The sequence below is a fragment of the Sesamum indicum genome, linkage group LG11 (assembly GCF_026168435.1).
Source record: "Sesamum indicum cultivar Baizhima isolate 11 linkage group LG11, ASM2616843v1, whole genome shotgun sequence".
In the NCBI taxonomy this organism is placed as follows: domain Eukaryota; kingdom Viridiplantae; phylum Streptophyta; class Magnoliopsida; order Lamiales; family Pedaliaceae; genus Sesamum; species Sesamum indicum.
In genome coordinates, this window is record NC_142667.1 from 431,629 (window position 1) to 445,385 (window position 13,757).

At 36.3% G+C, this 13,757-nt stretch overlaps 3 protein-coding genes across 4 annotated transcripts; 1 reads left to right on the forward strand and 2 right to left on the reverse strand.

Moving 5' to 3' along the window:
* Positions 1 to 2,921: 2,921 nt before the first annotated feature.
* Positions 2,922 to 5,586, forward strand: LOC105173078 (E3 ubiquitin-protein ligase SINAT5). Of its 2 annotated transcripts, XM_020697711.2 has the most exons (4): positions 2,922 to 3,483; positions 4,281 to 4,667; positions 5,068 to 5,429; positions 5,515 to 5,586. In XM_020697711.2, the coding sequence occupies exons 1-3, from the start codon at positions 3,265 to 3,267 to the stop codon at positions 5,425 to 5,427; spliced, it is 966 nt and encodes a 321-aa protein (XP_020553370.1). In that variant the 5' UTR covers positions 2,922 to 3,264; the 3' UTR covers positions 5,428 to 5,429; positions 5,515 to 5,586. The 2 variants fall into 2 exon arrangements, with proteins under 2 accessions (XP_020553370.1, XP_011093030.1); XM_011094728.3 differs by having other exon boundaries at positions 2,924 to 3,483; positions 5,068 to 5,586.
* Positions 5,587 to 5,947: 361 nt separating this feature from the next.
* LOC105173079 (phosphatidylinositol 4-kinase gamma 4) lies at positions 5,948 to 9,138 on the reverse strand. The gene is made up of 3 exons (XM_011094729.3): positions 8,500 to 9,138; positions 6,916 to 8,336; positions 5,948 to 6,623 (listed from the first exon to the last, which is right to left on the reverse strand). The coding sequence occupies exons 2-3, from the start codon at positions 8,278 to 8,280 to the stop codon at positions 6,249 to 6,251; spliced, it is 1,740 nt and encodes a 579-aa protein (XP_011093031.2). The 5' UTR covers positions 8,281 to 8,336; positions 8,500 to 9,138; the 3' UTR covers positions 5,948 to 6,248.
* A 136-nt stretch (positions 9,139 to 9,274) lies between these two features.
* On the reverse strand, positions 9,275 to 12,036 carry LOC105173080 (Acid phosphatase/vanadium-dependent haloperoxidase-related protein). The gene is made up of 2 exons (XM_011094730.3): positions 11,034 to 12,036; positions 9,275 to 9,655 (listed from the first exon to the last, which is right to left on the reverse strand). Exons 1-2 carry the CDS (start codon positions 11,715 to 11,717, stop codon positions 9,494 to 9,496), a joined length of 846 nt encoding a protein of 281 aa, XP_011093032.1. The 5' UTR covers positions 11,718 to 12,036; the 3' UTR covers positions 9,275 to 9,493.
* Between the last annotated feature and the right edge of the window lie 1,721 nt (positions 12,037 to 13,757).

Genomic DNA, 13,757 nt, shown 5'->3' on the forward strand with positions numbered 1-13,757 from the left:
AAAATAACCTTTTCTGCAGTCATTTAAAAAAAATAATCTTTTCATCTCATAAGTTCTACTATTACTCACACTCTCTTTCTATTTTTAGCCTACTTTGAGCTTATTATATATGATTCTCATCACTTTTACACTATTTTTAACCATCATTCTCACTTAGATTCAAATTTTTTGTTTATTTTTTCAGTAAAAATGTTATTGACTTAAGCATCAAAAATACTAACCTCTGTTTTGCAGGTTAGTTCCCCCTTTATCGAAGGATTTTCATAAAGATCCTTCGACTTTTGTGGTGCTATTGGACCTCGGTACCCATCACTAACCTTATATATCTTTCCCCCTAATGCATGTGAAGAGTTTTATCTTCACTCTTATAAGAAAATTTGGTCCAAAAAATATTAGTTTGATCTGCAATAAGTTAGCAACAAATAAATTGGGGTTGATACCCCCTCAAATACTTTTTCTCAAAGCCCAAAGATAAGGAGGTGGGTGCTTGCCAAACAACCCAGCAGGCTAAGCCCTGCTAGGCCCAAAGTAAGGCATATAGGCCCATAAAACTATTTCTTTCTCCTAGCCTAACAGGCCCAAGAAGTAAGTCCAATACAACAAGCTAAGTCATCATACACATCACATAGGTGGTTGATACGTTAAGACATGTTATAATAAAAAATCTCAACATAACTCCAAGAGGCCCGGCTGGAATTGACTATTTAGTTAGCAAGTAACTGCATCCCTATATACCCGGACAGATTGGGCAATACTTGATCAAACGATTATATTTTCGTCTAGATAAGTTCAAATCCTATGATTCTTTGTTTGTTTGTAACTAACACATGAAGCTATCCAACGACACCAGATTCACTCCAACTAACCCCCAGATCTTGTTGTACGAATGATTATAAATTGAGGCATTGTGTAGTCATTTTGGTAATATAAGTTATCACATTCAAACTCTCATTATTTCTTATTTTCTAAGCTATTTTCAGCAGAGTTTTGGCATTCCACATTATTTTCATCGCTTCCATATTATTTTCAACTACACTATTCTCACTTTGATTCAAGTTTTCCTTTTAATTTTCTTAGTAAATTGTTCCTGATATAAGCATCGAAGTGCTAAACTTTATTTTACAGGATTAGTCCCTCGTTGATTTAAGATTTCTCTATAGATCCTTCTACCCAAGTGGTGCAGCTAAAATTCGATACGCGTCAAGGGTTAAATATGTATTTTTCATTCATTTTTTTTTTCTAATATTAGCAAATTTCTTGAATTTTGGTTAAACGAGAGATCTATTTGTTAGATGAAAATAAACATCAGGACTATTAAATGCAATTTTTTGAATTATAAAAATTATATATATAATTATATCAAATTTTAGAGAAGACGATATAATTATCCCTTTTAATAATTTAATGGACCATTGCCTCAAATCCAAATCCAACTTCTTTGGAACCCTTTTCCAACGTCATGAAAAGCCCAACTACCAAGCGGAAATGTGGCCCAAAGTTCCAACCCCAAACCCACAAGCAATATTGCCATGGGCATGTGTAGTTCTGATTTAATGCCATGTACTCAATTGTTTTCATCATTTTTCTTTTATTCATATTCTAATATTATTAATACGTCAAGATTTTAATGAATTTCAAATAATTTAATAAAAAATGAACCCCCCACGTGCCCTCTATCTGAACCCTATCAATCTAAACCCACCAAATCCAAATTTTATGGGCTGCGAAACAGCCACAACCATCTGATCAAATTACCAATTCACATGAAATCAGAATACAATAAATATACACTCCGTTGGATTTTTGTGAAATCGTGACGGGAGGAATACGATTTCTTTATAAAAGCCCATCAAAGTACTGAAAGACGCTTCGAATTGTTTGTTTGGTGTCATAATATCATAGTGGCCATTATACTTTTGATAAGTAGCTTCCCACCAAAGTCGTGCTTTTTGTCGGCCCTTGTTACACTCTATCATAATCTAACTATTTGTTTTTTTCCCTTTTTTGTTATAAAATACAACTTCTTTCTCATACCAATTTTTAAATGAAGAAGGCTCTATTTACCTTTTTTCTCTTGCAAGCAAGCAACAAAATTACATATTGGGACATACTTGTCCATAGTTTTGAAATATACTCCATAGTTTGAATTCGATTTGTTAAATTTAATAAATTCAAACTTTTTTATTTGGTGAGCTTTCAACTTCGACTTAAGTTCAATTCGATTGATACAAAATAATAAAATATACTTAAAAAATAAAACGAAATTCAAATATAATTTTTCAAATTTGATAATAATTCAAATACGTTTGAATTATGATATGTTCGACTCCATTCGAAATATTTACAGTCATACTTATTCATGTATTCATGATCCCTATTTTTAGTTTTATTTATCCAACAAGAACATCAAAGTTTCAGATTGTCCCATTACAACATATTTGTTTAGTTGTCCTACATTGATTCGTAGGGGGACGAGCGATTTTCATGCTCGTTCCCTTACGATCACACTGAATCTACTCATAATTGGGAATATTAATTACGTAAAAGAGAAAAATATATAATAAAGATTATCCACTAGGAATATATAATTAAACAACTACTAATAGATATATGGATATTGTATGAAGATAAAATTAAGAGAAATCTCATCTTCTAACATCCTATTTCCTATCCACCAATCATTAATAAAGATTACGGGCATTGCGGCTGAACATCTGCAATAAAACTCACAAAGATCTCTTATCTTCATATCCTAATCCCATCATTCAAGGCTCTGAAAATTTACTACTTATATCTTTATATAAATTTTTGTGTCATTGACCCTCAAATTTCAGTGTCATGATGAGTATGACTCTGTGTTTGTTTCATTACAATTTAATCCACCAAAAAAGGCAAACAAGAAAGAAAAAGAACAATTATTATATGGCTAGAAACAAATTGAAAGTGGGAGAAGGTTAATAATCTTTTTTGCTTTTTCTCAAGAACAGTGCCTCAAAAATTTTCCAATCCAACTACCCCCTACAGATTCTCAGAGGCATCAATCAAGAAAAGCACCTTCATTTGGGAAGTGGGGAACCCCATTTCCTGCTTTATCTATCTGTTCATCTCCCACTTTCAGAAAAATTCTCTGCAGACACATTCAAATTCATCAGCATACCAAGAAAATATCCCACAGTACTAACCTCAAACCTCCAGAAATGCCCAGTAATTGATATAGAAACTCATAGAAAGGAAGGGAAAAGACTAAGAGAAGTTTTTCTGAGAATGGAATCTAGCATCGAGTGCATATCATCCATTGATGGGATAGATGAAGATGAGATCTCCCACCCTCATCCCTTTTCTGAGTTTTCATCTCCAAAGTCATCTCACAATACTATTAACAACAGCAATCTCAATGGTGGGGTGATTAATCCAGCCACTAGTGTTCATGAGCTTCTTGAGTGCCCTGTTTGTACAAATTCTATGTACCCTCCCATCCATCAGGTTTGTCATCTTGTTTTCTTTCTTTCTTTTTTTTTTTGTCCATTTTTCATTTTGGGGTTAAATTTTGAGCTGATTTTGGTTTGCAAGATTCCATCTTGATGGGGATTTTTATTGCAGGGCTCAATCTTTTTTGGTTAGTTCTTCAGTAGTGTGTTTCTTATGTGGGAGTTGTTTAATTATGCTGTAATTTGCTACATTTTACTTGTTTAAACTTAAGAAATGGGATCTTTGTTTCTATCCATGGTTGAAATAATTTTAGGTGCTGTTTTAAGGAATTTTCATGGGCAGCTGTATGCTCTGATTTGTAGGGTAGACCATACTATTCTTTTCTCTTTTTCTTCAGCTCGTTTAATTCCACTCAAAGCTATTCTGCTGTTGCTTGATTGATTCTTGAAGGGAGAATGTTCTGGAAACTTGGGCATATACAAGTCTTGGGTATCTCTTGTTCTGATCACCTTTTTAGGTCAAGCATTTATAGAAAACTATGGTTTAAATTCTGGGAAAGCAGGATAGATCAATTGTTAATGGATAACACTAATTGGGGCTGTAGGTATCACTAGTGTAGAAGAAATTATAAGTATTTTAACTCTATCTAGAGATAAATATGATGAACCGTTGGTCTTGTGTCATGGAATATAGCATGACAATTGATCGTTCCGTGAGCAAAAGAATTAGATAATGCAGCTTGTTATTTTCATCACTTTCCTTCAGATGAAACTTCTCTTGTTCTTATATACATGTATTGTGTCATCCCAAATACATACAAAATTGTTGTAAGATTAACTTGATTACTGCAGTGCCACAATGGGCATACCCTGTGTTCTACCTGTAAAGCAAGGGTTCACAACAGATGCCCCACATGTAGGCAGGAGCTTGGTGATATAAGATGCTTGGCGCTGGAAAAGGTGGCTGAATCTCTCGAACTTCCTTGCAAGTACTGCTCCCTTGGGTGTCCTGAGATCTTCCCTTACTATAGTAAGTTGAAACATGAGGCGGTTTGCAATTTTAGGCCTTACAATTGCCCGTATGCTGGATCAGAATGCCCAGTTGTTGGGGATATCCCGTACCTAGTTGCTCATCTGAGAGATGATCACAAGGTGGACATGCATTCTGGATGCACGTTTAATCATCGCTATGTTAAATCAAATCCTCGGGATGTGGAGAACGCCACGTGGATGCTAACCGTGAGTATTTTTCTTTAGTGACATGTTTACGTCAAATTAATCCTGCTTTTCACATGATTACATACAGCATTCTAAGTGTGTGAAAGAATATAAGGCCGGTCTTTGGGTCTTCATAAGTTCAATAGCAGGATTTGGTAGTTCACCAAAACAATTCTTGTATTTTATTGCATCTAATTTTGTATTGCACTTCTGAAAATAAAGATGATTGTTCTTGTTGTCTTTGTAACCCTTTGCAAAGTACTTATCATAAAAATCACAACTGAAGGATGCTAGTGAAAATGTCTCAACATCTTGATCTCTTACAACATCTAAGTGAGAACAATTGCAATATGAGGTGGTTTTCTAAAATCCTTGTGAAATGTAAATGCTGTAAGTACTTACCTATTCTTTCCTTGTCCAGGTTTTCCATTGTTTTGGTCAGTATTTTTGTCTTCATTTTGAAGCTTTCCAACTTGGGATGGCCCCTGTTTATATGGCTTTTCTTCGGTTCATGGGGGACGAGATGGAGGCTCGGAACTATAGCTACAGTTTGGAGGTTGGGGGAAATGGGAGGAAACTTATATGGGAGGGCACCCCTCGAAGCGTCAGAGATAGTCACAGAAAGGTGCGTGACAGCCATGACGGCCTCATTATACAGCGGAACATGGCACTTTTTTTTTCGGGAGGTGATCGGAAAGAGCTCAAGCTCCGTGTAACAGGGCGAATATGGAAAGAACAGCAGAACCCAGATGGAGTTTGCATACCCAATCTATGTAGTTAAAGGTGCTTTCTTGTCTGCCAACCCCCCAGCATCTCTTTCTTGGTTTTTTTACTTATCAAAGCTGAAACTTTTGAATGATATTGTCAGTGACAATCCTCCAACATTCTTGCAAAGTGTATGTGCAGTTTCAAGTCAATCTATTAGCTTCCTCTTCGATCAGGCCGACATTGTAAGAATAGTAGAATACACTAGCATGCATCCCAGACAGCAGATTAACAAGTGATGCAGTCCTAGATTTCAGCGGTAAATAACCTCAATTCTCACAAAGATGTCCGAAGGGACGAGACTTCTTTCCAGACAACTGCCAGCTCTTACTTAAACCCATTGCCAATTTAACAGCCAGAGCATGTTAACTTAAAGAAATGATAACAATCTTTTATGTAGCAAATTTATTTCATGGTTAATGCTGGCTTCTCAAGCGAAAATCTGACAATTTTCAAGTTCTTGCCACTGCTACTAGGGCATCCAGCATGGCTGTTCAGACGCAAATGGTAATAGAAGATCCAATAGAGTCTTAAAATTGCTTCAAATCATAACTCTCTGCTTACTCCTTTCAACTTCCTTTGATAAATATTGGAGGCTGATAAGCAACGACACAGTATAACAGCTGAAACACTAGACCTCAATATCTCTAGTTCTGTTTCTAAAGCTGGACACTGAAATTTCTACAAAAAGTACATTGTGATATGTCTTATGGACAATAAAGAATCAGAAGGAAATTATCCCTGAGACTGAAGAATGCCAACTAAGTTATCCAGAACCAACTCCCTATGTGCATTATGTACGACAAACCTATGTACGGATTATTGAGAAGTATGTGGTTAAACGATCTCCTCAAGACGACGATCCATGATGCTGGAGACAGAATCAAGAAACGCAGCTTCACTGGAGCCAGGAAGCACAGAATCCCATGCTTCTCGGACAATCTCCTCGATAACAGATTCCTTTCTCACGTTCTCTCTGCACATCATGTTACCGATCGCAAATGGAGTGAGCCCTTTCTCCACACCTTTCTTCAGAAGCATGGTGGAGATGCGTAGCACTCGAGCACATTCAAGTGGCAGGTCCCATCCATAGAACCTGAGCAAGGCAATGTCTTCTTCGGCATCCAATGCCCTTATATATTCAATGGTGTCAACAGTAAAATGCTGGCGAGCTTGTGGCCAATAAAGCCACTCAAAGGTACAATCTTCGAACTGCACGGATGAAAATGAGATGAACTTATTATAAGAACATAATTAAGTCTCGGACAAATACAAATAAAGCTCAATCTAGATAGAATAACAGCAAATCGTGAAACTGATTTAGGCTATGGCATGTACAAAGAGGTATTTATTAGTAGTCTATATCATCCTCCAGATGCACATAAGTAATCATATGACAACTGAAAACACTAGAGTCAAGGAATTTCGACCTTTCTTTGGGGAGACTCTATGATACTTCTCAGAAAGTTTCTTAACAAACAAAAGCAGTAGAAACAAAACTTACACTAAATGGCAAGCAATAGCCATGATCAATGGGAATTAGCACAGTTTGGCCATCTGCACCTTTACTGATTAATATATTCCCAGCATGTCTATCAGCATTGGCCAACCTCATATCTAGTACTGCAATCTTGTGTACCTCCTTAACTGGAAAAGCCCCAGGCCCCATATCCTCACAACTTCCACTGTTCTCCATGAACATCTGCAAGGACCCAGTCTTGACACACACACCTCCTGGATGATTAAAACCTTCATGGAGGCACCTGACATAAACCGTTGGAGGAACCCCAGCGAAACCCCTAAGTTCACCAGTAAATGACCTGTGACCACTCTTTGGATGATCCAGTATGTAGACTGCACATTCCCGGATTCCACCCTCCCCAACTGTGGTCCCCCTTTTCAACCCTTCACCATCTTCTGACAAGGGCAGCCCTCGAGGGTTATTTATAGCCATGGGCTCCTCATCAACTGGCTTAAAAACCGATAAGTACTTGCCCCCAGATGCATCCAGCATAAAATATGCTCCCCCAGTACCCTCTGAAGACCTAATTGGATAATTCCCACTATCTAACCCAGCCAAAGTAGATTTAATCAGATCACTGATTTCCTTAGGCAATTCAATCTTTGGATTAACAATCACAGGCTCCAATAATGTCTTCCTACGTGAAGGCTTCCCCGGCACATACAGATTATGCCCACTCTCTGAATCAGCCCCATGACCATTTTCCCTATCCACATCACATTCTTTCACGTTGTTCTGCTGTGGCGCAGTGATAGACAGCTCGAAGTTCTTCCCAATTGGTGCAGCTCTGATTTTCACAGACCTCCGCACAAACAAATGAATGACAGCATCACTATTATTCTTAGAGAGATCATTTATCAACCTCTGATCCTTGACAGGCTCGCCATTAAGCAAGATCTCTTCATCGTCAAATCTCTCCAAATTTCTCTTCTTTGCTATCTGATGCTTGATATAGCCAACATCCCGGCTCCCCTCCACGTGAAAGGTGAACTCTTTCCCACAGCATGTCCTCACATTAATAACTTGCAGATCTGCAAGTCGGAGGACTAAATGCACAACATTCCCATCATGCACACCATAGTCCTGAACAAGGGACTTACCCCGTGCTAATTCCCTACCTCCACAAACCAATTTTTGTTTTCTAGTAAAAATTCCTTTACAGGTCTGAATCCTGAGCTTCACGGATTCAATTGAATCCGACTTCAAAACCTGCATTGGGACCATTGAACCTGACATAGCCACGTATATCAAAATCGATTCTTGGCTATTTTCAAGTGATGGAGGAGGCGAAAAAATCACGCTCTCCTCACCAACCGGGACAATGGAAACCAAACCAGCAGAAGACATCTTTGTAATTTTGCCCTCAACACAAACCTCAAATCCTAGAAGGCTAAATCAAATCCCTGCGAAAATACAAATGAGTAAATTATCATGTACCTGATGATCACGATTAGCAAAATCATGTGAAGGAAATCAAAACCCAAACACATTCCCAGAAATTCCCCCCCACGAGACCCAAAGATTCAAAATTAACACCTTCAATCATCAAATTTGGTTAAGAGTTACCTCTAACTCCCGAATGGGGACGAAAAAAGATTGAAGATTCTTCCTTTTTTGAGAGTGGAGCTTTGAGGGATTGGATTAAAAGCACAAGTCTGAAATGACTGAGTGAAAGAGGAGATGAACTGAGCAGGGAAACAGGTTTCTCACCAGAGAGCAAGAACCAAGGAAAACTGGTGCCTCGGCAGAGGCGAGGATGGAGAAGGGGGTTAAAAGAAGTGACGAATTGCACTGAAAATGTACGGTCTTTGCGGCGATTGAATAGGTAAAATTGCAAAGACCAAACGAGGACTTTTTCCTTTTCCGTGCGATTTTTCTGTAGAGCAAGCCAAGAAATTTTTGGTTTGGTTGGAGAACAAGAAAGATCAACGTCGTTGCCACTTGCCATCGGATTCTTTCAATCTACCGCCCGTACCACATCCATATAACAGAATTCCCCATAATATATTCAGACATTATTAACATCATTGCATACTATTAAATACCTTGTAATAATTATGGAATTTCTCACAACAAAATCCTTTGTTACGGAATATAATTTTGCTAAATATTCGAAAGTTGTAGAAACGTTCCCACGGGAAAACATTCTTGTTTGATTATAAAATTTGTTTAATTACATTATATCACTGTATGGGTTCATTACTTTTTGTAAACTATACAACAAAATCATAATATGTACGGTGGAGGCAGATGCTGACCAAAAAGCTTGATTGTAACATTTGAATTCCACTCCATAATAATAATACTTTTAGGCATATTCTCAACTGCACAGGTATAGTCATAGAGCAGAAACCAATAATTCCTATTAAGGTCCGAAACCTGATACAACATCCATTACAGTGACAAGAATGTCATCTTGTTCAAAGTACTCTAATCTGGATTTACCCACTATACTCAGACATCGACATACTAGCCAAAACTACTTGATTTTTTCAATGTATTTCATCCACAAAGATTACTGGTATCACTCCGTTGCATGTCTGAAGGGAGTGTATCACTATCAGACGAGAAACGGGCAAACCTGACAACACATCCAAGCTACCAGGATTCCTAGTAGAGCTCCAGCAAAAACCTGGGATGGTGTGTGGCCAAGAAGTTCCTTGAGTTTTCTTTGGCTTATTGGATGCCCTTGGAACAAGTCCTCAACGATCAGATTGAGAACCTATGTAGATTGAACAGATTTCAATTTTAGGTCAGGATAGCGTCTTACAACATTATCAGACACAATCAAATATTGCAACCAGAAAAGGGAATCATCAATTACATAACCCATTAAAGAGAGCATAAAGAATTCCTAGTAAAGAAGACTGGTAAACTATAGCGAAGAGAAAATTTAACAATTGCCAAGTAGAGAAACACGGGGTCGTGAATCAAAGTTTCTGAAACAGAGCCTTCATGAGTGTTTTAGACAAGCCACTGCATGTTTTATACTGTTTAATTTGGAGATATATTACTTATTTACGTGTAAACATCAGCTAAAGCTGCTAAACCAGGTCTTTAATGAGCTTAGGAAAGAATATTCCATGCCAGCATAGGTTCTCTTAGTTGGATTAGCCACAATGGATCTAACACCATCTTTTTGAAAGCACAGCGAGGTAAACCAACATTATCTCTCATGTGCAAAGTCTCAAACGAGATTGTTGAAAACCCCGGGCCCAACTGTATTCTAACCATCAAGTTTAGAACAGTGAAGCAGAAAGCTAGAGTCCAATACTTACCCAAGAAACAGATATTTAACAGGAGACATTGTGGAGTAACTCTATATCTTTACACATTAGAGCAACAAACGTAGACCTCATGACAGCCGACCACACTTGGAATACTTCTAAGGTTGTCATACAATGTTCCTGTCTCTTAGAAATCTTTTTTGTAATCACTCAACATATTCCAAACTTAGTCAGGTGAAAATAAAGATCACAGAGGCGTGTAACCTTTTGATAACATCCAAAAATCTGAGTTATATCAACTTTTCGAATATGCTTACCATTGGTTTATCAAAGTATTTACAGTTGTCACTGGAAGTTTATATGTAATATTCAGAAGCTGTAGAACTGCCAAAGATGCAATACACCGAATACTTAATTTTGAAAACTTTCTATGAATCTGTTGTGTAATGTGTCTATAAGAGAACTGAATGGGAACTATAAAGCAAGCATAATTCAGTCTCACTCATTCGTTTAGATTCACCCAAACCAAGTTCCGGCCAGAATTTCCCTTATGAGAGAACCAACATGCTGCAACATTTCAAAAGCATTAACAATCTCCACATCGTTCCATGCCATGTGTCTCTTGAATCACAACTATTCAGTTTAGCAGTCATTAATGAGCAATATAAACAAATTTTCTGAAACCATTCAGACATGCTATGTTAAACGAACGCAGAAACAATCATAAAGATATATACTTGAGCGCATTCGCAAAGATCCTAGAAGTTCAAGAAATACACAACTTTTTACAAATTGATGAATAATAGTCAATTTCACAATTAAGTAACATGAAACAGAAAATAAAGTGAAGGCAAAGAATGCAGAAACAATTACCTCAGCTTGCATCCCTGCATGCCGTCTGACGCCAATAGCATCATACATAACAATCAAACTAAATCCCAAACAAACTGGAAACAAAGAATCAGCAACCCCATGGCAAATAGCCACAGAAGTAGTCAATGCAGTGCACAAGGCAGAATGCGAAGAAGGCATTCCACCAGAGGCAAACATAATTCTGAAATCCCATTTCCTCTCCACACAGAAATTCAAGAAGACTTTGGTCGATTGTGCAATAGCCCACGCACACAAAGCCGATACAAAAGTCGGGTTCGCAGCTAATGTAGCCACAAAGGGACTTATCTTAACCTTAGCTGTTGCTGTCACGCTCATGAGAGCTGTCCCAAATGCACCATTTTGCATAAGCTTAGTTTCTTGAACACTAAAATCTTGAAAAACAGAGGCCCATTTTCGCTTCGAGGATTTTATGGCAAAGTCCCTGACTTTCTGAAAAAACGGGAGTAAATATGAAAAGGGTTTGACGGGGGAGCTGTAAGCGCCCCATGTTGAGTTAGGGTTCTGAGGGCTCAAAGAATTTACAGTGAGTGAAGATTTCCTGAATCTTTTGGACTTGTTGTATCTGAAAAGCGGAAAACAAGAATAACTCACTGAACTGGATTTAGACAAACTCGCAAAGCTTAAGCCTTTGAAGGAAGAAGTGATCAGAACAAGAGAGCCCATGAAAACAGTGATTCAACAAGCTGCTAACTCTACGCCCAGTTTCATTCTGCATCGAAACAGAGGAAGAACCAAGAAAAGAGAGGCAGGTTCGAGAGATTGTGAGGTGTTTGGAGATGAGAGTTTGCTTTTATATTATTGGGTTCAAAGATGAGCAATTTGAGGCATCCATCGCCTGAGGTAAAGAATATGCGAATACGAGGAGGAGTCGATGATATTTTTTCTACAACTCAATTGGGTTACTCCTAACCAAACTCAACTTCTTCGAACATTTGAGATTGTGACTCTGGTTGTCTTGTCTATGCACAGACCAAAGTCTCCAATGTCCAGTTATTAAAAAAGGGGCCTTTGTCACCCCAGACTAGAGACTTCAAGAGAATTTCACACTTTTTGGTCTCTCCTACCATTCACAATAAAATTATAAATAATTTGTTTTGACTTTGTTTATGCCCACTCTGAAATGGAAACATCTTTTACAATTTTCTTTTTTTTTTTGCGTCATGTATGTACATAGACAAATGTATATATTTGGATCGTTTATCGGTCATCATTGTGATTTAGCAATTAAGGTTAAATATAGCTACATTCATGATGTAAATCTCAACCTCGAGCAAATTATTTGGTGGAACCAAACATACATCCTATAAAAATCCTGTTGGCAATCATGGCCAATGGCAAGTACTGTCAAGTCGTAGTGGCCGACAAAGTTTAGATTGAGTATTGGTATTTATTAAAGCTATTTCATATATATTACCAAAATATAACTAAATAAAAGTTGCATTTTCTATAATTTCTACCCAACAAAAAGAGGAAAAAAAATTCAAAACTTTCATCTCAGTTGTAATCTTTTTTTCCTGTGTTTTGTTGCTAGTTTAGGGCAAAAAAAGAATTTACAATAATTATTTTATTAATTTTAAACTCACTACAATAAAATATAATATTAGCGTCAAAATATCAAGTACTAATTTTAAAGTTCTCACTAAAAAATAATTAAGTGAAAATAATTTTGATATTGTCATTATATAATTATTAATAAGAATAACTATGTATAAAATTATCACTACAGATAATTAATGAGATATTAATAGTAGTAACTTAAATGATAATAATTATTTATTATTGCTGAGTCGTTACTATATGCGTGTCAATGATATTTAGTGATAACTTTATGAAATTTTTTGTTACTAATTCTTCTCAATAACAACATTTATAAAATAATAATTCACTGCATAAAATTTATTATTAGGATAAAATTAAAATTATTATCACTAACTATATATAATTAGTTATAATATTAAAATTTTCACTTAATTTATTTTTCATATAAAGAGTTTTATGAATTTAATATTTGATTCAATAAATTAATTAATTTAATTATTTGGTAAAATTAAGCCAAATCTTTTGCTTCACTACGGCCCATGGCGCAGGCACAATCTTCCTTAGAAAGTTTGTGGGTTGTCACCCCTTTGAAGATACTAACCGTTGTGGCACGCTGTTACTGTTTGTATATAATAAATAAGTTTTATACTTTACAACATATTATAAATAAGAATAAAAAATACAAATCAATAGATTATATTAAAAAAATAAAAAAAAAATTTATTAGTTAATATATATAATTTGAAAAGTTGAATAAATTAGTTATCTTATTAGTTGAACAATATTTTCTACTTTATAAAAAATTAGTATGATGGTGTTATTAATCGCATTTATTAGTATGAAACCCTTTTTCTTTTTAGATTATATATATATATATATATATATATTTTCAATCATAGTTATGTCCCAGGCATATATATTTTTTTTCTTTTGTCTTGTTTATGTTTGATACAGTTTGAGACTTTAGTCTTTAGAAGGTGGCCTGGATGCGCAGCCTCAAGGAGTTCAATGTTGCCTTGCTGTTTAAACGAGCATGGAGAATTTCGTCAGTTACAGATGTTTCCAAAAATGTTAGTTTATTGTTAAAAAGTTTTGACAAATTAAGATAAATAATGTGATGGGTATACACATACCACCCCTGTAAAAAGACCAAAACACCTTTCA

Bases quoted from the DNA above. Each gene is read 5' to 3' on its own strand.
- LOC105173078 (XM_020697711.2), top strand. From the start codon at position 3,265: ATGGAATCTAGCATCGAGTGCATATCATCCATTGATGGGATAGATGAA. The intron at 3,484-4,280 runs GTTTGTCATCTT...TGATTACTGCAG, and splicing joins TGTACCCTCCCATCCATCAG to TGCCACAATGGGCATACCCT. The intron at 4,668-5,067 runs GTGAGTATTTTT...TTCCTTGTCCAG, and splicing joins ACGCCACGTGGATGCTAACC to GTTTTCCATTGTTTTGGTCA.
- LOC105173079 (XM_011094729.3), bottom strand. From the start codon at position 8,280: ATGTCTTCTGCTGGTTTGGTTTCCATTGTCCCGGTTGGTGAGGAGAGC. The intron at 6,624-6,915 runs GTAAGTTTTGTT...TCATCCGTGCAG, and splicing joins GCTATTGCTTGCCATTTAGT to TTCGAAGATTGTACCTTTGA.
- LOC105173080 (XM_011094730.3), bottom strand. From the start codon at position 11,717: ATGGGCTCTCTTGTTCTGATCACTTCTTCCTTCAAAGGCTTAAGCTTT. The intron at 9,656-11,033 runs GTAATTGTTTCT...CAATCTACATAG, and splicing joins ATGCAGGGATGCAAGCTGAG to GTTCTCAATCTGATCGTTGA.